General features: G+C 35.2%; 1 protein-coding gene across 1 annotated transcript; it reads right to left on the bottom strand.

Annotated features, from left to right (window-relative positions):
• Positions 1-9,720: 9,720 nt before the first annotated feature.
• Positions 9,721-10,800, bottom strand: LOC131070641 (putative xyloglucan endotransglucosylase/hydrolase protein 13). Its single transcript, XM_059220874.1, has 3 exons — positions 10,783-10,800; positions 10,010-10,143; positions 9,721-9,871 (listed from the first exon to the last, which is right to left on the bottom strand). Exons 1-3 carry the CDS (start codon positions 10,798-10,800, stop codon positions 9,721-9,723), a joined length of 303 nt encoding a protein of 100 aa, XP_059076857.1.
• Positions 10,801-25,330: the final 14,530 nt, after the last annotated feature.

The following is a 25,330-nucleotide window of genomic DNA, read 5'->3' on the forward strand; positions in this document are numbered from 1 at the left end:
GGCTCGATATATACATTGATATCTTTAACTTGGTACTTACCTAATCGAATGAACAAAAACATTACATAATTATTATGACCATTTTATTGGAATATTTATAATTAAATGTAGATGACTATATTTAAAGGATAAAATACCTAGAAAAATCATTGCCAACATTATGTGCAACCTCTTTATTGACATCCATGGAGGAATGTTATTGTTGATAACCAAAATAGGCCACACTGAGTTTAAACAGATCTCAACTCTCCAAATGGATTGACACCGTCCGCTGCCAATGAAAGCCTGAGATTACGAGGTTCTTCTTTAAAGTGTGGCCACTTTTCCTCTATGTCCATAAATGCTGAACCATCCATAGGCATTTGAATAATGTCATCTCGACTTCTATTGTGTGCATGGTAATCCATAAATTGTGCCAAGCTAATGCACTTGAATAATTGTTGCATACGTGGAATAATGGGAATATAGAAAAGATCCTTGTGAGAAGCCCTTTTTGTTATTTAATCTGTTCGATATCTATTGATATGACATTCAAGGCATTCAGTTTGAAATTCATGTTGTTTGTGATATATAATATGATTATTGGGACAAACATCTATTGCTTGATACTCCATTCCAATATCTTTCATAATGGCAGATAATTCTCGGTATGAATGAGGTATAATATTTGATGGTGATAACAAAAAATCACCTATCAATCTACAACAAAAAATATAATTTGTTAATATAAATAATATTAATGGTACAACATGATTCATCATTTATTATGACATATATGACATACATTAACATACATGAGATTTTTATGTTGGATAAACCATTAATAACCTTCAAGTTCACCAACAACAATATAGTGGAGAGAAGAGTTGTCTGGGAGCCTTCGTAAAGGGCCTCAGATGCCTTCTCAAGTAGAGGGACATCATGAACAATATAAAGGTCATATTCATCATCATGATCAACTGTGCCAGTACTAAATACGTCATGGATCAATGTATTTGTACCATCATCTTCAATTGTGTTTTGTGGCTCAGGATCTTCATCTTCCATGGGATCATTATCTACAACACTCTATATTCACACCTCCATGTTCCTCCACTTTGAAAACCATATTCTCCGGGTTGTGTTGGTCCATATCATGTGCTCCAAGGTGCTCGACCTATATAAAATTGATAAAAATAAATAAAATATGATCATGATCTCATCATCAAGTGATTTCTTATGTATATAAATTGTTAAAATGATATAATGAAAAACTTACCAATGGATGATAATCATGTCCACCTTCAATGTGACCATGTAGCCTACAATATTTCTTATCTATTTTGATTAGAGGTCTTCTATTCTTTATCCTCTTACAAATTTTGCAGGGACAATAATATTTTCCATCACCTTTTCTTTTCAAGTTGGACCATAATCTAGCAATTTTCTCCTTATTTTGTTGTCCACTGATATTGTCTGACATGGTCTTTCTTCCCAGGCAAAAACATTGGGCTATAGAACTAGTTATATAGAAGTTGAACTGTTAGTTATGAAATCACGTTTCAATATAATATACCAAATTAAATTACTTGAACATGGAAATTATGCAAATTGAACCAAAACCATTTAACTCTTCTTTTTCATCTCAAAACATATCTAATGGCTTTGTGGTGATTTAGAGAAGGTGATATGCCCATTGAGAGTCAAAGACCCAAGTTATAGAGAGTCATAGACACAAGTTATTCTAAAAGGAAAGTAACTATCCATTCCCATGCTCATGCATACTTACATGACTAATGCTACCCTTATGTATCCTAAACATCGGAGAGACCTTATTTGACTTTCCTAATCAATGTGGTTGCTATCCTAATATGAAATAATGAGTTCTACCCTTGCCTATGCATCAAACTTCTCACATCATGTTTCTTCACCAAAACACATTATTCCCAATCTTCACCAAAACACACTTCTGTCGATCCTGTCAGTGGGTGCCTAAACCCAATCACTCCCATTTCCACCTCCCCTAGCACTCTTCACTTCCATTTACCATACCTTCTAACTCACCTACCTTCCTATCCTCTATCCTTTAAACACCTTTCATACCCCATGCCTTAACCTCCTTCACATCTTAACTTAAACCTACCCTTCCATCTTACACCCTCACCTCCCTCCACTAACTTCCTTTCCACCTTACCCCTAACCCTATTCTATCCTAGCATCTCCCTTCCCCTCATACTTTATATCTCACACTCCCCTCCATAATACCTACCCCTTTACCCCTTTATTCCCCTAAAATCACCTATTCTAACCCACATCCCATAAGTCTTACTTCCTTTATTTCCTTAATCTTACCTCTACCACACACCTATTAACCTACCCTTTCCATCTTATCACCTACCCCCATCCTAGCCTACCCATATCCTATCCCTATCCAAACCTACCACCCTACCCCCTTACCCTTTTTCCTTGCCCCTTATAACTCCTATTATAACCTACATCCCCTTTACCCTTTCATTACCCCCTTATACCTCCCACTCCACTTTATTCCCCAACATATCCTAACTCCAACCCCTTCTACCACCCACATCTTAAACCTCTTTGCCCCCACGTATCTCCTTCTTCCATCATTTATATCCCTTATGTGCCTAAAGAAGAATGGGATAAAAGAATGTGCCTATTTTGTAACACTGGAGCAGTAGAGATGGAGCAACATTTTGTCATGAAATTCTTCACATATAGAGACATTTGTGCCATTTACGAAGATATTTTGAAAATAAATAATTTAAACACGCTTTTTGAGGAAACAAAACTAAAAAAAATGATAAGTTTGCTAATTAAAATTCACCGAAGAAGAGCAGATCTTGAGAAGAGGTTACATGTTGTTTAAAGTCATAATGCCCTGATTTTATAAGGTGTGTGTTGTTTGTGGGTCCCATGGGCTGCTTTGGCCTTGTAGACGTTAGTAAAATCCATCATCATCATCATTTCATGTGGCATTTAGTGTATCTTTGTGTTCATGTCAAATTTTCTTCCTATTTGGGCTCCTTCATTGTGAAAATGAGTTTAACTACTAAAAAAAAGTTGCGTGTAAACTCTTATATGCCTACTGCACCACCAAAGAAGCCACAAAAATGGCAATAATATGAACCACATGAAGAATCATGCATATGAAGGGAAATCCCAATGATTCAACGAGCAGTCAAAGAGCAAGTTAAGAAGAGTTTTCAACCAAGATCAGAGATTGAGGTAGGATTTCAACCCAAAGCCAACACCTTACATTGCAAAGGAAAAAGTATTTGCATTCAATTTAGATTATTTATTGATAAATATATAATCGTTATCAATTACTTAGGAGAGATCTTAATTTATGAATATTACATAAGGAGGGCCAAAATAAGATGTTTGTGAAGATATGATGACAACCCCCAAGGGTTAATAGTCATAGAAGCCACATAGATGTCAGCCATTAGGTAGAAGATAGTGAGTAGAACAATGGGAAGATGATAAAAAATAGATGGAGCAGAAAATGTTACAATCAAAATATAAGTTTTATAGCAGCCAAACATAGAGATTAAAAGCTCATGCCTAATGGATAGGTCTGTAGTGCTACAGACAACAAGGGTGGAAAGAAAGGTTTTAGAGATTTCATGCTTAGAGGGATTTCATTGGCACCAAGGAGTAGATATTTGTTCTTGGCCTTGAATTCCTATGAATGCATACAAACCATTGCCAATGATAAAAGATATAGATTTGTATAAAGAACCAATAATGGAGAATATGATATTCTTAGGAACAAAAGAATATAAGCATGAATCTCAGAGTAGTCACAACATCAAAAGACAATCCAATGATAGATTTTGAGATCTCTTTTTGGCAAAGAAATTATCAAAGGGTGATAGTTGAGATTTAGGAGAAAGTGGAGCCAATCAAAAGAAGTTTACTATAAATGAAAAACAAAGATCAATAATATAAATCATAGCGAGTATGTCCAAGGATAACAAAGAAATTCACCACTAGCATATGGGAACAATGCCAAGTTGGTAGTTATGTAGTCCAAGACAGTTCAAGGACAAAGGCATTGGAACTTGTAGAAGTTTTTTATCATCCAAATGGTATGAGGCAATAAGGTTTTATGACAAAAATATAACTAGGTGAACAAATAATCATGTCAAGACATAAAGAGGTAAGGTGGTATCCTTATGATCAAGGTATGACAATTACCAATATTATGAAGAGAATTCACATGAATAGATCTAGTCACTTGTGCAAATATGTTAGTCATCTTGTGACAGTCAAAGAGGGAAATATTAATAAGTCTTCATGATGGACATCCATTAAAGCTGGTAGTCAACATAGTGAAAAAGGCTAATCATGTTTAGAGCAATAGGCAACCCTAAGAACAAGAAAAAATAGTCATGTGATAATGCATAGGACAACTTTAATGCCCAAGTTTAGAGAGCATACACAATGAATAATGATAGTCTGCTAGCAGGGATAAAGACAAGGGTAAGTTCAGTGTCAGGTACATATAAGCATGAATTTTCTGAGTTAGCATTGGAGTATATATCAGCTAGTATGATATACATATTTAAATTCAGATTTGTGCATCATTGAATATAAATTAAGATGTTCTTAATCAAGTCAATGACAATTAATATCATATTAAGTTAAGAAGGTAAATTTTATCTATTTATTCAAACAACATTAGAATAACATAACATGACTGGCAGACATTACATATAAATATATATATCTGCACATAATCTCAAGAATACATAATACAATCAGATTCAGGTTATGCAAATTATGGTAATACTACAAATTCTTATAAGAAATAACAAACTGATTATAATGAAATGACAATAAGTGGTTAATGCTGATACAAAGTAACACTAACAGAATAATTTGATGACAATCTAATACACATCACTGTTGAACTTACCCCTGTCTCATATAACCCTATGTTGGCTAGGCCCCACCATAATTAGAATATCCTAACTACTGTTCTAAACCTTGCATTGACTGTCACAATTTGACAATGATTTGAGTTAGTCCATTAGCGAGATTGGGAATGATTTTGGTATTGAGTTTGGTGTTGGTGGAAGGTTTAAGGAGGTACACTATCATCATAATTAATGTTAGAGAGTGTTGTGTGAAGAAGAATGGCCATGAAAGGAGTGATTGTCCTAAGTGCTTGAGTCTGTCACAAAAAGTGAGTGTTGCAGCAATGAACCTTCTTTTGACCTTTGGGTGTTTGGGAGGGTAAAGACCCATGGTGGTATATGTTAGTTGTTGGGAGGGTAAAGACCCACATATCAACTATCTACTTTGACATCCTAGGATGGTGTCCACCTACTCTAAAACCTTGTGGGCACTCTCTGTCTGATACTAACATATACATAACATGTGCCTCTCATATAACCCTATGTTGGTTAGGCCCCACCATAATTAGAAGATCCTAACTACTAAAAACACTAGATTCTCCCCTAAAAGGTTATTGAGTCATAGAATGCCTAGCTTGATAGCCCTATAGTCTCTCATACCTAAAATATCCTTGTATCAATGATGGTCACATGTGACTACCCTATGGATCCTACTATGCTCTAGACCTTTGTCCCTTATATTGATACTATTGGGTTTTTCTTTGAAATCCTATAGTAAGTCTAAATTATCCTTTAAAAGATGGGGAGGCCTATGGACACTTTAGTCCCTTGATCAAGGTTACCAACTTCTCTCATGCCTCTTGTGTCCTCCCATGTACCTCGTTTTACATAAGAGACTTTTCCATAGCAACCTTAAAAACATTTGGATTGGCCATGTGTAGGAAAACTGAAATTTTGGGCTTTTCAGCCCTAATGAAATAATTGACAAGTAACTTGGCTTAAATATGATCTACAAACTACAAGAACTCCAAAAATTAACTCTCATGTTGAGCCACTACAAAACCTCATTATGTAAATTGTGAAACTCATCTATGCATCTCTGTCAAAAATAGTTTGAAATAGAACACACTTTGAAGCAATCCAAAATGGTATCCCATGAGAGGGTTTCAAATGTGAGTTGGTACATTTTATCCTCCCAGTACCACAAGGTGGAAGCAAGTCCTCTCAAAAATTGCATTGCAAATTATGCCTTTAGGCTGCTCACATATAGATGCAACCCAAAGCATAAGTCCAAGTTAAGTAACCAAGACTTAGCCTCAACCCCATTTGTGAATCTTAAAAATCTAGAGGATTGGAGATGAATAAACTCTCGAATATGATCCTTTGCCTTATGATATGTGCTTGCTATAGTCTATACTTATTGTATTTATATATGACTAGGCTAGCTAATATGTATTGATCAATCTTCTATCTCCTCTATGTGCATTTCCCAAATTCAAGGCGAACTCCTAATAAGTTCCCATGATGCAAGTATATGCTCCTCTACTACAAGTGGATCCTCATGAGGTGTCTCTTTTGTTGGTGAAAACCTATCCTATATCATGCCTATCAAATTCTATAAAGATTTTAAGATTTGAGGTCCATACTCAGGCTACTCATCTTGGTGAAAACTCTCAAAGTGATACGACTCTTCTTGTTCCTCATGTGAATGTGATCCTCTTGAAGCACTATGACATGGATGTTCCTTCCTTCCATTTCCTACACCCTATTTTCTAACCCACACCTCATAACCTTTACCTCACTTCCTATCATTATTACCTTCCATCTACCTTTAATATCCCCTCTCTTAACCTCCTTCAATTTCCTATATCCTATCCTAAACCTTAACCTCATACACATTTACTTTTACTTCACCTACCTAACCCCATTCCATTCTTCACATACTTTTATCTCCCCCCATTCACTTTCCTACCTTCCAAACCCCTAACATATCCTAACTTACTCTTTCCATTACATCCTTCATCACTTACCTCCCTATCTTATCCTAACCCACACCTCATAACCTTATACCTCTCAGCTTCCATTTTATACCACCTTCCTTTCACGGTACACTTATCCTCCCTTACAAAACACTGACAAAAAATGGCACTCGATCACTACACAATGGTCTCATGGTCCCACATCAAGGAGTTTGTGTCACAGCCATGTACGCCATCATCCATACCCAAGGTAAGCTCCTTAGCTAGAGCCTACATTCAGGCCACTTCCAGCGGATGTTAGATACAAGAGTGGCACAATCTATGGTGCTTCCCTATTTGATCACGTAGGTTTAGGTCATCCTGCTCCTTAATTAGGGTCTTCCCTAAGAGGTTATGCCTAGAAACATGATAATTGATCATTTCATTTGATCAACCATCCAATTCAATCTTATTTATCTTTTTTTCTACCAGACAATGAATATGAGATGGGGAAAAAAAAAATTATGAGCAGTAAAATTCATTGTAAGAAGGATACAACTTGATCATCAACCAAGACAAATGCAACCTCCTGTGGAAAAATAAAATAATTTCATCACTACATCAAGCAAATTCGACACATTGTCACAAACATAACATTTTTTTTCTTCAAGAAAACATCCTGTGAATGAATTGGTTGATTACCCTACCTTTTTTCTTCAACCGGATCTTGGTGGCACCCCAATCTAGAACTATTTCCCTCCTTGTAATGCCCAATTTTTTTGTGAATATGGCAGAGAGGTCGACGAGACGAAGAGGTGGGATTAATGTTTATCTAATGACTTGGTCTTTTGTTTTTTGTTTTAAGTAATGCCCGCGGTCATCGGAAATTCAACGAACGCAGGCAATGTTTCTCAAAAAACACAATTTTCATCGCTAATCCCTTCTCCGTCGAAACCAAATGTTGAATTATCGTCGGAATTTCGACGAATGTGGGCATTTTTAAAAAAAAAAAATCAAATTTTGTCACAATATACCTTCTATGTCAGAATTTTAGGCCAAATGTATTAGTGTAAGTATACCTTGATAGATGGGATTGGTTGGTAGCTAAGTTCTATAAAAATTCTGATAAATTTATAATGTGTATGGACCATTTGTTGTTTGTGAAAACTTGTATGTTGTTATTTGCATTAGTGTATTGAGTGGTGCAAAGATATCCATGTGCCAAATTTATATGATGCCAATTATATTATGTCCTATATCATAGAGGCTACCTAATATTGAATTTGTATGGTATCATAGTATTTAGATTTTGATGTGTCATGCATTACATGTGTATATGTTTTGACTTGGAAAAAGGTCATATGCAACCAAGTGTACAAATGCATTATGTGCACAAGAAGTGTTGAATAATGTCATATGCAAGGTCATATGCAAAGACTATGTCTAGAGTTGAATAATGTCATGTGTAGATGCATTGGAACAATACTTTGAGTATTAAAAATGTTGAAATGGTGAAGAAGTGCAATTTTGTAAAAAATTGTAGGAAATGACAATAAACAAACACACTTAAGCTAACATTAACATTATTACTATCTCAATTTCTAAGTATGAAGACCAAATTTTGTTATGGGTATCTTATTTATCACAAAGGGATGAAATTGGAACTAGAGACACTATATGTAAAAGTTTTAGAGATACTACATGTAAAAGTTTAAGAGTCCATTGTTGAGGCATCTTAGTGTACAATAGAAGTTTTTCTTTTTAATAAGATGAGGAGGTTGTCATTAGTTTGTTCTTGATTTTCTTTTACTAATTTTATGAAGATTTATAGAACTTGCTTAAAGTTGGCATTTGACGTTTCTATGGTATTTATTGGTTATAAGACATTCTTTTAGATAATATATTAGGAGGCTTCTATAAAAATTCAGATTTTAGATAATACTAAATATTATTCAATACATTTTAGATTCTTTCATATGAACAAGGTTCATAAGAGATTTTCTCATTTATTTATTAGAAAAATGCAATAAATATTAGTCAATTTAAATTAATTTAATATTCATTATTCCAAAATCACTATTTACTATTAATCAATCTATTAGCATAATTTCCCCACATACATATCATCATATTTAAAATCCAATTAATACAAATTTTTTAAACTAATTTTAATTTCAATTCAAACATTATATTTAAATTAAAGTTATAATTAAAAAGACATTACATAAAATTCATTTTGAAATTTTTCATTCTTTCAAAAGAAAAATAGTACATTTTAGCAGCACATCTATTGATTTCAAATGTTAATCCAAACAAAATTTGAAGGGCCAAAAATAGAATATAATGGATAGAGAATTCTAGATATCAAGGATAGAGAATTTTTATAATGTATGTTTTAGCTTTTCATTTGGAAGGAACATTCAGGAATGAGTTGAGTATAATTGAACCTACAATAATCATAAACAAGATAGTAATCCCTAAGCCATTTCATCTCTCCATGCTGAGCATAGTTCAAAGGCTAATCCAAAGAAATTTTGGAGGAACAAAAATAGAATATAATGGATGGAGAATTGTGGATTTATTAATGGTATCTATGAAGAATAGATAATTTTATAATGTGGGTTTTAGCTTTCTACTTAGAAGGAGCATTCAGCAGGGAGTTGAGTGTTATTGAACTTGGCTAAATCATCATAATAATCATAAACAAGATAGTTATCCCTAGCCCATTTCATCAATCCCTGCTGGGTATTGTTCAAGCTTGAATACTCTGGACCATTCCACCAGTTATTTCCTTGGGTAGTGGATGAACACAGTGCAAGGCTACCATTATAGTCGTTGGCATTCCACACACAACCTGCAAGAGATAAATCAGTCAAGGAGGCCACAAAGGGTGCACTAGATCAATCAACTTTCACTCTGCCTCCTTGTGTTGCCCAGTCCTCTCCATTCCACAGGCTTGAAAACATTCTCATTGGCTTCTCATTCAAATATGGTATGCCTTCCCTTTCATGGTTGCGAAACACTCTGATGGGCACTCCTCCTACCATTATCCTGAATCAAAAATAAAATCTACTAAGTCATTTAGTTCATACGATGAAGCAAAGAAATCCAGTCGGGCAAAAAACTTACGTGATCTGAGATGGGTTTCAGATGATTGTATAAGTATTGAAGTCGGCAGTGGGGTCAAACCATAAGAAAAATTGTTGTTCCCGATGTCCTTTGCCTTGAGAGAAGATGTTGGTGTGCAATAGATGCGGCTGCCCTGAAGTGTTTCCCAGGAATTCCATGTCTATCTCATCGCGGGGCTCTCCACCAGAATGAAACTGCACGATTAATTTTGTTAGCCAGCCATAACATTAAGAAAATAAAATTCAATTAAGTAAATTAATTTTTCACAATCTATAATCGTTGTTGTAATTATTTTTAGGCTAGACTGTGTATATTTTTCATCACTGTTTCGGATTACATTCTGTGATCTATCATCAGAATGATAGAAATAACTACAACAATAAAATCCATACAGAATCTAATACAGAAATAATTACAACAATAAAATTCAAGTTTCAAAGATAGATGGGATGGTCAAGTCATTGGAAAATATAGATGATTGAAGGTTTGATTCTTCTAGATTTCTTTCTGCATGAGTGGAGGGAAATTCATTTAAACAAGTATTAGAATTCTGTTTTAGGGTTTGCATTAGATTTTCATAATTTGACTTAAATAATATGTTCTAAGCTTTGATTTGTTGAGACTGTTTATATGAAATCATATTAGATTTTCTAATAAGATCCACCTATAAATATAATTTTAGATGAACCACTTAAACAAATCAAAAAATAAAATTAATTTTTTAAACTTATCTAATAATAATAAATCTAACCAATTCTAATTTTATATAAAATTTCTGAAACAAAGTCACTACTCACATTGTTAGTATCCAAATGAAAGTGCCCTTGCATTACCTCAGGCTCCTTCTGCATTTCGCCAAATATTGAAATGTTGAATGAAATTGCCTTGGAAAAGCTTAGGTTAGGTGACACTGCTATCTTTTTTGCTTGTGTTGATGCTCAAAAATGCCCACCTAGGAAATTCGTAGATGATTGGTTTCATAATCTATGGAATCTTAAATTAGGTCTTTTCCTCATTTTTTTTAACTCGCATGAATCCCAATTGGAAGCACTTAAACGCCAGTACTAGATGGTCAGGAATACCTCCTTTCCAGTCCTAACCTGGTCTCCAGAGGCGCTTAATGAGGAAGTCCTCGCACTATCCTCTCCCAGGTGGGTCATCCTCAAAGATGTCCCTCCCTTTCTGTGGTGTTTTCTTCCCCAATTAATAGAACCATTTGGCAAAACAATTCGGATTGATGAAGCTGCTCAGTTGGTACCCAACCTTGACGCAAGAATGCTTGTCTCAATTAAGCCCGGAATCGACATCCCACCATCTTTAAACCTAAATATTAATGGAGACACATTTGTCTGTTCGGTTGAAATGATTGGAGGACTGAATGCATGTTTTCTTTGCAAGAAAGAAGGGCATTTTCATAAAAACTGCCCAATTATTAATCGCAGGAAACAAAAGAATAATTTAGCTAAGACTTTTGTAAACCCTAAATCCATTAATGACCTAAATTCTCCTCCTCTTCACTCTGCTAACATGGTGACCGCAGCTCCTGGTTCCAATCTTAATAGAGTAAACCCACTGAAGCCTGACCACGCACCTTTGGCCCCTGAACCCCTCATCCCTATTTTCGACCCTCTAGAAGACCTTGTAGAATCGCCCTCTGATTGCTTTCAACTTGTTACTTCAAGGAAATGAAGACGTAAATCTACCCATCACATGTCCTAAACCATAGCCGCTCAAATACCAACCAATTGGTCTCTAATCATAAACCCCAGGACCCTGCACAAACCCCTGCCAATTCTGTGGTTAAAAATATGGTCAAAAATCTAGAAAACCCTAATCGTGGCACTGATGATGCTAGCGTTAGTGATAACCCTACAATGATCCTCAGATCTGGAACCCCTAAACAATCGGTCTCCTCTACACTTGTAGGACTTATTACTGATACTAGCACCATCAACCCCTCGACTGCATCTACACTCAAAGAACTAGAGGACAATCATATTATAGAAGTTATTTATGCCAATAAGGGTCTAGAAGAAATTAGATCTAGAACGATGCTCCTTGGCTTTCCAGGCTCCCAGCTGTCTGGGTCTGACATATGAGGAAATTTAGATATTAGAGTTGAGCCTCCCAAAAACAGTGAAGATGATGAGGACCTTATGAAAGGATACTCCTTAAATAAAAAGAAAGGTAGACCTGTGGGCTCCAAAAATAAGAAGAAACTTGGAGATCAACACGGTCTCCCTACTAGCCCCTCTTAAATCCTCCACTTTAATGAAGTAAATATCGTGGAACATTCGAGGCCTTGAGTCGCCTGACAACAAATTTGTTATTAAAAGATTTCTGGATTACCATAAAAACTTAGATTTTCTGATGTTACAAGAACTTAAATCTGTTGGGTTCTCCCTCGACACCACACTTGACTTCATTTAGAGAGATGCAATCAAAATCTGTACCAACCACCCAAGAGGAAAGGGAGGAGTTGGCCTTCTTATTGCCCCTAAATGGACAATGTACCTCAAGGATAAAGGAACCTCCCCCTGTAATAGAGTGGCTTGGGTTACATTAGATGTTAAAGGAACTTGCTTTGGCATATGCTCCATATATTCATCTAACGATTACAAGGAAAGAATATCCCTCTAGGATTGGCTAACATCCCTCCCAAATATCCCTTGGGTCATGGTTGGAGACTTTAACATGACTAAATGCCAGGATGACAAGGCTGGGGGACTTCCGTTTGAATGGAAAACTTCAGAAAGACCTCACCGCGACAGGTTTAAACAACATCTGCAATTATTTGACCCCTTGGAAGGCACCAAACCTGATACCCCCAACCTATGGCACACTTGGTACAACTTTCAGCAAAACACAAATAGAATCTACTCCAGGCTAGATAGATTCTATGCTAATAAAGGCTTCTTGTCCTTTTCCCCCAATCAGTTTGGGAATGCGGTTGTAGTCTTACCAACTACCCTGTTTGATCATTTCCCCATTTAGCCATCATTAACATCAGGAACTCCATCACCCCTAGCCACCCTTGCAATAAGAAAATTTTACTTAACACTTCCTTGCTGCAAGATGAGGAAGTCCTAAATGCCATCAAAATAGTTAGACTCTTCAGTATGCAACCAGATCTCCCCCATTCCCACATTCTCAGATGGAAGAGGAACATTTCCTCCTGGCAGAAACTACTCCAAACCATTGGCCAGAAAAAAGCCAAGGACTTTAGATACCTAGAAAAAACCCTTACTCTTCGGCTTCACTCCCTTGAACATGAAATTCAACTGCAACCCTCTTCCCCTACCTTGGCCAAACAGGTCTCCGAGGCTAGAAATATCCTCAGAAAACACCAGCAGGTTAAAATCAGAGGTGCTTTCATCAGAGCCCATAACCACTAGCTCCAATTTGGTGATAAAGGCTCCAAAATATTCTTTAATCTACTCAAGCAAAAATAGACCAGAGAAAAAATAGACAGAATAACGATAGATGATAAGGAACTCCTGGATATCAATGATATCAAAGAAGCCTTTGAAGTGTTTTACAAGACTCTGTTTACCTCGGAGGATAATGAGGCCTCGATAGATGCTCGTACCAAGTGTAGGACCATTATTCCTAATAGAATCTTTGAGGATGAATCTCGCCTCCTCAAAGCTAAGATAACCGTGCAAGAAATTAAGGATGCCATTAAGGCTCTCAAAGATAACAAGGCCCTAGGCCCCGATGGACTTCCTGCTAAATTCTACAAAACCAACATTGACTAGATCTCTAATGACCTCTATGATATCTATAATGAAGCCTTTGACACTGACACCTTGCGGGAGTTCATAAATAGGGGTATTATTAAACTTATTCCAAAAGAGGGGGACAAAGCCCTAATTAAAAATTGGAGGCCAATCACTCTCCTCAACGTCTCCTACAAAATCCTAGCCAAAGCCTTAGCCTCTCACCTTGAGAAGATCCTTCCCAAATTCATCTGCTCTACCCAAACAGGATTCATTAAAGGCAAATATATCTTGGAGAATCTTGTAACTAGTTGGGAATCCATGGAGTGGGCCAGAACCTCGAACCAAGATGCTACCATGTTCCTTGTCGACTTTGAGAAAGCTTATGAAAGGGTAATATGGGACTTCATCCTCATGATGCTCTCCACCTTTGGCTTCCCTAGCGAGTTCTGAGATTATGTTCAGATCCTCCTCAAGGACGCGTCTGCCCTAATCGAAATCAATGGGACTCTCTCTCAGCCTATTCCTCTATCTAGATCAATTAGGCAGGGCTGCCCCCTTGCCCCTGCTCTATTTGTCATTGCATCAGATGCCCTATACTATCTCCTTAGAGATGACACCTTATCCCCCAGAGTCCAAGGCATTAATATGTCAAATGACTCTGAACTGATCAACATCTAGTTTACCGATGATACCTCGTTGTTCCTGAAGCTCTCAAGACACAATATTGATTCCCTTAATAAAAAACTTGACACCTTTGGTAGAGCATCTGGAACCCGGATGTCTAGCACCAAATCCATTGTACTTGGGTGGAAAGATAACCCTCCGGACTAGCTTCATCAGTTTGGATATGCATGGGGAGGACCAAATAAATTAGTCAGATACCTTTGTATCCCTTTTTCTGTATCTCCCTCTCTTAAAGACATGTGGAGTTGGGTCAAGGGAAAAATAGACAGCAAATTCAACAAGTGGGACAATAGGGTCCTCTCCCTTGCTGGCAGGATTCAAGTCTGCCAGAAAATCCTTTCTTCCTACAACATATGCTACTCCTCTGTGTGGATGTTCAACAACTACCAAGTCTTTGAAATCCAAAAGGCTATCAGACGATTCCTATGGTTTGATGGCAAGGTTAAAAGAAAAGCTCACGCGGTCAAGTGGACCTGGTGCCACTTCGACAAACAAATTGGTGGGCTGGGCCTCAAGGATCTTAGGCAGCTACAAGGTATCTCCCTCGCAGCCAAATGGATATTTCACTCACTGGAAGGACAAGAACCTTGGAAAATCCTCGTCAGAAGCAACATACAAAATGGTGTTCCCAAAACTGCCAAATCCTGGAAAGCCCTACCGCTCAGTGATTTGATTGCAGGCAGTTTCCCTGTGTTTGTCCAAGGCACCTGGGTGTTTAAATCCATCTAGAAAGCTTGGGAGCATCTACGTGGTCTTATTAACAACTCTAGCATTAACTGTGACAATACCCTCCATGGTGAAAGGCATTATGGTGGAACCTACATCATAACTCCAAAACCCTTGCTTTAACCCAAGGTTGCTCTGCTAAGCATTGACATAATAAAGAAATCAAGTATATTATGGATATCCTAGAACATGATGAGCTTATCAGCTGGGAGGCTCTTAGCACTAAATATGATCTCCCTACATCACATAAGAGGACCTACTACATGATTAAAAATGCATGCACTCCCTTTAATCTCCCTAAGAACACCCAAGTAGATGCCCATAGGTACCTTACATTCCTATGGAAGGATGGATCCACCCTCCCCAAGATCAAAGCCAAGTCTATCTATACCCTGCTCAATAGTGATACCTCGGTGATCGAACATATCAACACTCTGTGGTACGTCAACCATACCCCCCACACTTGGCAGAAAACCTTTGAGAAGCTTTGGCGGTCCCCAATCCCCCCTAAGGTCAAATGCTTCAGATGGTAACTTATATTGGACAGACTACCTATTAGGAATAAATCGTCTGCATATGATCGATGTTCTGTCTGCAGGAAACCTTAGACCGCGCGCCACATTTTCTTTGACTGCCCTTTTGCTTGAGAAATTTGGCTACTGTTTGGAATTTTTATTACAGAATATGTTTACACTCTTGATATAGTTACTGGTTTTATTCAAGGATTGAGGAAGGATACTAATCTAGTTTGGCAAATTCTATCTTCTTACATTCTCTGATTTATTTGGAAACTTAGGAATGAGGAGAAGTTTAAAGATATTACAAGGGAACGTACTGAGTTTTTTAAAAAACTCACACATTACAAAATTGCTATGCAGGTCTTCTTTCTGATGAAAATCGAGAGAAACAAACTCTTGCGATTCTTCAAAGATGGTAGAGCGACCATGTTTGTTTATGAGATGCAAGATGGGTACGAATGGTCCAGGCTTGCAGAGAATCAAACCTCCTTTGATAAGGTAGTAAAGAAGCTGATAAAGGATCTACAGGACAGCAGGCCTCCTCCCTTCATGGGATGAGGTTCTCCAATAGTGCTATACTTTGTTGCGTCCCCATATTTTGATATGATTAGGAGATAAATGTATATATTACTCTCTCTGGTTTCACAGTTTGGTCGTTGAGGCTCTGCCTTCCGCTTTCTCTTTTTGTATAAACTCTCCCATTTTGGACTCTTGATATCTAATATAAAAATAAATAAAAGTTTCGTTTACTCACATAAAATGTAGTAATTGTATTTCCGGGCACTTTTGTATGTCAAATTTTCCAAACAAAAATTCTTGTTTTGATTGGATTAAAGAGCCTGCGATGAACACTTTGAATTACACAGTACATTCGAAAATTTGATATATCTAAGTGACTTATCTGAAATCATAAACATATCTTGATGTATTAAATTAAATTGCATAAACTATACCACTGGGCTTTTCGAGAATAAGCTGCAATTCCTGGCCATTGTTGAGTATTTTAACATGTTCTTTGCCCCAGTTGACGTCTACATCGGAGTAGAAGTTGCTGTAAACCATGGGAGTTGCAGTAAACATGAGCAGATATACAATACAGTGGAAAGGAGTGAAACAAGCCATATCTACGTATTAGCTTAGAAGATGGATGTATGGTGAAATTCTAATAAAAATGAGAGAAAATGAGAGTGAATGAATGGAGAAGGCTTTATGGGTGCACTTATAAATAAAGGAAAACTGGAAGAACAGTGACAGTCAGATAGATAGGCAAAATGGCAAAATAGTTGTTGTGCCGTTTAAGATTATTGGCTTAAATTTGAATGGAGTAAAGAAAAGTCATTCTAAACAATGCGGTCGTAGAGGAGGGCCACAACTGTCATGGCTGGTATGATATCTGTTATAGTTTTTATTTTTATGATTGCCTGCCAAACCATTTTTGGAGAGAAATAGTTATGTCTATAGGAAATTTGTTAGTCTAGATGTGCGAATGGGGAAGGTAAATTATGTTCATTAATTAAGCAAATTACATTGAGTTCCTTATAAAAAAGGCTATATCATTATAAAATAAGTGGGATTTAGAGAACGGATTAATTGTTATGAGATGCATCATTAGATATATAGTAATATTCTGACTAATTGAAAGAGGTCTATATATTAGAGAGATTGTTAAAAATTAAATTATTAATATATAAATTTAATTATTATAGATTATATTAGCCAAGGTAGTGAATTTATTTGAAATGAATCAAAGTGTATTTATGATTAAGATTTCTAAATAAAATGTCAAAAAATATATAAAATCATTGATGGGTTGAAAGGGTAGACTCAATAATATTTAGTTGCTATCATTGATTTAAAATATAATCTAATGATCCTCATTGTTTTCAACAATTTTGGACCTCATGATCCCTTAGTTTAGGACCTAAAAAATTTAGATGAATATGACCTACCTGTGTAGGACCTAAGCCAACTCACCTACCTGTGTAGGACCTAAAGTAACTAATTATTATGATCTATATTATTTATGAATTAGTTTAGATTTCTCAAATAACTTAAAAAATTTAGATGAATATGATCTAAACGTGTATCAAATATTGTAATGATTTTTTGAGTTAAAAAGTTTAATAAAACAAACACTATAGTGGTTTAAATATGACAAATAATTTTCTGTCAAAAATTGATGATTTAGGTTGCCTCACAACTTAAACTATTAGCTAAATGTGTATTTGGTAAATCATTATTAGAGTTATATTTATTTATGAAGATCTATGAATAATTATTCTTGTACTAACACTAAGAATATTATCACGACTTTTGGTTCTTGTAATAAACTTTCCATGGCCTAAGGTACACTAGAGCACCTCCTATATCCTTTTAGTAACACTATAATATTTCTATATAACACCCCATCCTAGTTTTCCAAGATCTAGTTTTATTTTTTTCATAAAACTTTATTTCCTACATCACTCATCCCTACTACTGTTGTTCATAATTATGGTTTTATTTATCTCTAAAAAAATCATCATACACATTGGTGGCACACACATCAATGACGATCAACATTACTAATGCCTCATCCTACTTTTGTCATTAGTCTTGGCCTATGCAATGAAGAAACTACTCAAAATATCTCTTACTTGTGAAATGATAGATTTTATGCACCTCCATAAGTGGACATGAATGAGAAATAATTTAGAAAATCCTAAACTAGATCATCAATTTCTTAAATTAAAATTGCTTGAAGGTTATCTAGTAGCAACAAATATAACACAATGTCCTCTTCACTGATTACATGTCTCAACTAATTTGTTCATCTCTCTACACATCTTTTGCATAATGGAATCCACACATATTATAACAAATCTTCAATTATAATCTATCAAAGTACACCTTCTATGGTACCTTAGATTTATAATGACTACTGTACATTTTATTATAACCTTACAAAAATTTGTAATGGAGACACCCTATTCTAGCTTTGCTTTTATTATAATCTTAATCCATGCCTCAACTCTCCCCTTAATACCCACTTTCTCTTAGACATAGAATCTCCTATTAATCCATTATATCCTTTGATTACCTATATACCATAACCATTCTTATCTATCCTTATCTTATCTCATGGTCCCTTCTATGCCTCTAGACTCTCTTTATGCTTCTCTTCTTGATCACACTTCTTTTGACAAGTTTTTCTATATGCTGACCGCCTTTTCCTTCACAATCTTGTAAACTTCTAAGTTTTTCTCCATTTCTATTGATCGTATTTTGAATACCCTTTTCTTTATGTATTTTTTACATTTTTCTTTAGGTCATATCTCATTTATTTAGACACTCATATATCCACCCCTGTTTCTTTCTCTACCACTATCACTTCTCCACCTCCCACCTCTCTTTAACCTACTATAATCCCTATTAATCAAGAGGTTGATGCTTAATTTGTGAACCCCCTTATTTTTCTCTTATGCTAATCCTTTGTCTTATATGCATTGATAGTGATCCATTTCACCCTACTTACCCAAGTCTATTACTATGTACATCCTAGAGACACTAATAAATGAAGTTCACTTGATTTTTCCCTTTATTTTACTACTATCATTTTTCCTCCATATTTTATGCCCCATCACTCAAATATTTTCATTACTCTCTTATTGATGTAATTTTATACCTCTAATTGAATATACCTTATCTACTAATGTATCATGCTTTTCTTATGATTATTATTCCACTTTTGATCTCTCTCTCTCTCTCTCTCTCTCCACACCCTTTCAAAATTCTTTTGGAACCTCTCTCCCTTCTCTAAATTGTCTTATTTCTGACAAAATTATTCCACATTACCATTCTAATAAATGCTTGTCATATATTGTCTTGAATGAAAATGAAAATTATAATACTAATGTTTATACCTATATTTTTGCCTCTTTCCTTGTTCCTTTGGTATCCAACCCTTCCCTTATAGACATGAATCCACTTTGTGCCTAAATTTTTTTATATTAATTTGTTTAATTTACTTATCCTTCTACTCTTATATTTGAGACCTATCCTCTAGACATAAACCTAATTTATTATGCTTATTATATCATTCTCCCTTGTTTAACCTTTTCCACTCTTTCCCTACCTATACATAAACCATATCATTTTGTTGGTATTTTAGATATGTTGATATGGTTTTATCGTTGATGTCAACACTTGTCAACACTTATCAACACTTGGAGATTCTTATTTATGTTCAACGGCATGTCAGTGACTTATGCACAATCACCGGTATTTGGTTCACTGGCAGGATATATTGTTCATCGACACTTGGAATGACTTGGAGATTACTTGGTTATGTCGAAGACATCGTTTGGACACTTGGTTTTGGTGATTTGTTTATTGGTTTGTTCGAGTTTTCATATTTGCCGTTACTAGCAAATAGGTCCAAGTTATGCACCGGCAAGCATATCTATTCCAGATTAGCACGACACGTCATGACAATGATTTGTTATTGTTGTAAATGCATTGAGTCGACATGATGCATCAGATGTTGATTCATTTATAATTGATTTTATTATAATATCTCTTAGTGAGCCGACCTACTCATTTGGTCTTAGGTTATAGTATAAATGTAAGATCTCATTTATGAGATTGTGTGGAAAGTGTGAAAAAGGATTGTAATAAGGTATATGTGAATATAAGAAGAGATATACACTCAGACATCATTCAAGATTGAAGGAAGGTTTGAAGAAATCATATCAGAGCTAAACTGGTACTAAATCCAACATACAAAGATGCTATTCTAAGTAGTACATTATGATTGGATTTAACCATCCAATTGCAGTCAGTGTGACTCCCATTTTGTGTTTGAGTAGTGAGATCTAGGTAGTTGGCCTTTCTGCATGTGCAGACACCATATTGTACATACATACTATCTGCAGTAGTATCATCTAATTGTGGGCAAGGTTTCCCACCGTAGTTTTTCCCCTTATAGGGTTTCCACGTACAAGTACTAGTGTTATGTGTTGTGGATGCTATTGTATTTCTGTTTCATGCATTAATCTTTACCGATACTACAATTAACTGATAAAACTGTCTACTGACATAAAGTTTCATTTATCGGTATTAAGCATTATGTTTGGTTAAATTTGTTTTGGTTTATATTTATTGGACAACTGATTCACCCCCCCTCTCAGTTATCTCTGGGACCTAACAATTCGTGTCAGAGCGTAGTTCTCTTTTTGTAGAAGTTTAACAGCTTGAGGAGATCTAATGTCTTCTAACTATTTCAGGAAGGATAGTCCTAAACTTGATGGAACTAACTATGGCATATGGAAGATCAGGATGGAGACACATTTGAATTGCATTGGAAAGGAAATATGAGAATTTACAAAGAATGGTTATGTTGCTCCTACTCAAGGTCAACCTAATCCACCAACCTTAGGTAAAGATGAGGAAAATGATTGCAAAGCAAGAGAAGCGCTTTTGAGCACATTATCAGATCAACAAATCATGGGATTATCAGATAGATCTACTACTAAAGCTATTTGGGAGAAATTGGAAACATTGAATGAAGGAGATTCCACAGTCAAAATTGAAAAACTTGAATGCTTCCGGGTCAGGTATGAAAATCTGAAAATGGAAGGAGATGAAAGGATTTATGCTTTTATGGAAAGAGTAAATGAAATTGTTTTGGGTATGCAATATTGTGGAGGAACCTTAAGTGAAGATGAAATTGTTTCTAAAGTTTTAAGAGCTTTTCCACTGGCATAAAAAATGAAAGTAACTGCTATAAATGAATTAATAACAATGCCTAATACATTAGTATCTAGAGACACTTTGGTTGGAAAACTTTCAGCTTTTGAACTTGAGGGATTTGGTCCTATTGCTACTATAAATACAGATTTAGCTTTCAAGGAATCAACATCATCTGCATTATCATCATCATTATTTGATAAATCTGATTGGAAATCCTTTTATGCAAGAGAACTTGAAGAAAGCAGGAAGGAGAATGAAGAATTGGAAGAACTTGAAGCACTATTTGCAAGAAAAATGCCTAAAGGTCCAATTGGAAGTAAGTATGAAGGTAAAGCACCCTTTAAATGTTTTCACTGCAATAAGATTGGTCATATGGAATCTAGGTGTCCTGATAGACAGATTTAGCTTTCAAGGAATCAACATCATCTGCATTATCATCATCATTATTTGATAAATCTGATTGGAAATCCTTTTATGCAAGAGAACTTGAAGAAAGCAGGAAGGAGAATGAAGAATTGGAAGAACTTGAAGCACTATTTGCAAGAAAAATGCCTAAAGGTCCAATTGGAAGTAAGTATGAAGGTAAAGCACCCTTTAAATGTTTTCACTACAATAAGATTGGTCATATGGAATCTAGGTGTCCTGATAGACATGCAAGATTGAAAGAAGAAGCTAAAAGGACATATAAGCCTAACCCTGAATATCAGAGATATAGATTTAAGAAGAATAGAGACAAATCTTGTTACTATGCTGATGAAGGAGTTACTGATGATTCTGATGAGGAACCGATAGACAATGGATGAGATTTTTTTGCTATAATAGAAGATCAATCAGTACCTACTGTTCAACCAGTAGAGCAGGCCCTGGTAGCTAAAATTGAAGATAAGGATGAATGGATCATTGATTTAGGAAGTTCACATCATATGACTGGTGATAAGAGTAAATTCTTAACTTTTCAGGAATACAATGGAGGTCTAGTAAGATTTGAAGATGATAAAGCTTGTTTGATTAGAGGAAAAGGGAGTATATCTTTTGATGGTAAGCACAATACTGATAATGTTTACTATGTTGAAGGTTTGAAGCATAATCTTTTGAGTGTTGGTCAATTAGTTGAAAAAGGTTTTTAGTTACAATTCAAGAATGGTAAATGCAAGATCATGAACAGAACTAGTTTGGAAATTACAACCGATAATCAGAATAAAGGTAATATTTTTCATTTGAATAACTATGAGAAAACATGCTTGATTGCACATATTGATGAAAGATGGTTATGACATAAGAGACTTTGTCATGTAAATTTTGATTGCATTGTGAAAATCAGTACAACTAAAGCAGTAAGAGATTTACCTAAGATTGTTAAACCTTACAATCTGGTATGTAAGGAATGTCAAATTGGAAAGCAAGTTAGAGCATCTTTTAAAAGTATACAAGATAAATCCAATAATTATCTTGACTTAATTCATACTGATTTATGTGGTCCAGCAAGAACTAGAAACTTACAAGGAGATAGATATTTTATGCTAATCATTGATGACTATTCTAGAATGTGTTGGGTTACTTTTCTAAGGGAGAAATCAGAAGATTTTGGGAAATTCAAATTATTCAAGGTAATGGTAGAGAATGAAACCGGTAAGAAAATCAAATGCTTGAGACCAAATCAAGGAGGTGAATTCGCATCTAAGGAATTTAATCAATTCTATGAAGTGAATGGGATCATAAGACAATTATTAGCACCCCAGATACCCCAGCAGAATGGAGTTGTGGAAAGAAAGAACAAAACTATCTTGGATGCAACTAGAAGCATGATATCAGAAGCAAACCTACCTCATGTGTATTGGAGAGAAGTAGTGAATACAATAGTTTACACATTCAACAAAGTTCACATCAAAGGTGAAACTGGTAAGACCCCTCATGAACTATGGTTTGGTAATACTCCTACTCTTAAATATTTCAGAATATTTAGAAGTAAATGCTACTTAGAAGAGATGATTATATTGGAAAATTTTATCCTAGAAGTGATGAAGTAATATTTCTTGGCTATTCATCTAAGAGAAAGGCATATAGATGTTTTAATAAGAGATTGCAGAAAATTGTTGAGAGTGCAAATGTGAAGATTGATGAACAATTTAGAAGGTCCATAGACTCTGAACCGACAATAGAGATAATCACAAATGAACCTACAATTAGTACACTGGTATAGAATGTTGATCCCTTCACACCGGCATCATCTGAGAATTCCACAGTGACTGAGGAACAAGAACAAGTAAAAACACCCCGGTATGTAAGATTGAATCACTCTGAAGATCAAATAATTGGGAACAAGTATCAAGGAGTTATGACGAGGAAGATTAGAAAATGAAGAGGTATGTCTTATTCTCAAATTGAACCAGGATCAATTAATGAAGCATGTGAAGATAAACACTGAATTAAAGCTATGGAAGATGAATTGGAACAAATTGAAAAGAATAACACATGGACATTAGTTCCCCAACCTAAAGACAAAAATGTAATTGGAACTAAATGGGTATTCAGAAATAAACTTAATGATGATGGTAAGGTAATCAGAAATAAGGAAATATTAGTGTGTAAGGGATATTCACAGAAAGAAGGAATTGATTATAATGAAACCTTTGCACCAATAGCTAGAATTGAGGCAGTCGGATTATTCTTAGCTTTTGCAACACACAAGAACTATAAAGTATATCAAATGGATGTTAAGTGTACATTTTTGAATGGTGATCTTGAAGAAGAATTTTATATTGAACAACCTGATGGATTTTCAATGTTAGATGACAAAGATATGGTTTGTAGGTTAAGGAAAGCTTTGTATGGACTAAAGCAAGCTCCTAGAGCTTGGTATACTACATTGGATAAATATCTTTTCAAGATTGGTTTCACTAAAGGTAATGCTGACAACAATCTATACTATAAAGTGACTAATGATTATATCTTGGTTATTGAAGTTTTTGTTGATAATATAATCTTTGGAGGAGAAGATGGATTATGTAAAGACTTTTCTATTAAGATGCAAGAAGAATTTTAAATGTCTGTGATTGGGGAGATAAAATTCTTCTTAGGATTGTAGATTTTACAGACTGATAAAGGTATATTCTTATGTCAATCTAAATACTTGAAGAAATTATTAAAGAAATTTGGCATGGAAAACTCTAAACCGGTAAGCACACCTATGACTACAAATGATAAATTATCTTTGAAGGATGAATCAACACTTGTTAATCTGACTAGATACAGGTCTATGATAGGAGGTTTATTGTATTTAACACAAACAAGACTTGATATTATGAATGCAGTATGTATTGTTTCAAGATTTCAGAGTAATCCTAAAGAAAATCATGAATCAATAGTGAATAGGATTTTTTGGTACCTACAAGGCACTACAAATCTTGGATTATGGTATCCAAGAGATGAAAACTTTGATTTATGTGCATACACAGATGCAAATTGGGAAGGAGATGTAGATGACATAAAAAGTACCGCCGGTGGAGCATTTTTTCTTAGAAGCAGATTAATTTCTTGGTTGAGAAAAAAACAAAGTTGCACATCTTTATCAATAGCAGAATCAGAATATGTTGCATTAGCAATTGTACATGGGTATTATGGATAAAGAAAATGTTGAAGGATATAAAGATAAAATGCAAGGAACCTATAACAGTTTACTGTGATAATATGGCAACAATTGATATATCTAAGAACCTGGTATTTCACTCAAAGACTAAACATGTTTCTATCAAATTCAATTTTCTTAAAGAAAATGTTGAAGCAAAAGAAGTGAAGTTGGTTTATGTGAATACTAAAGAGAAGATTGCAGATATTTTTACTAAGCCTTTGCCTAAGAAGACTTTTGAATATCTCAGAGAGTAGCTTGGGGTTATACTCCCAGCGGTAGAGACAGACAATTGATGTTTGTCATCAATCGACAAAATTAACAGAGAAATCTTTACTCTGACTTTGATGTGGAGAGCTACTTCTCAGCAGGAGTA

Source organism: Cryptomeria japonica, chromosome 5, assembly GCF_030272615.1.
Source record: "Cryptomeria japonica chromosome 5, Sugi_1.0, whole genome shotgun sequence".
Classification (NCBI taxonomy): domain Eukaryota; kingdom Viridiplantae; phylum Streptophyta; class Pinopsida; order Cupressales; family Cupressaceae; genus Cryptomeria; species Cryptomeria japonica.

Excerpts from the sequence above, each read along its gene's own strand:
- LOC131070641 (XM_059220874.1), bottom strand. Across the intron at positions 9,872-10,009 it reads GAACAACAATTTTTCTTATG|GATAATGGTAGGAGGAGTGC; the intron begins GTTTGACCCCAC and ends TTTTTGATTCAG.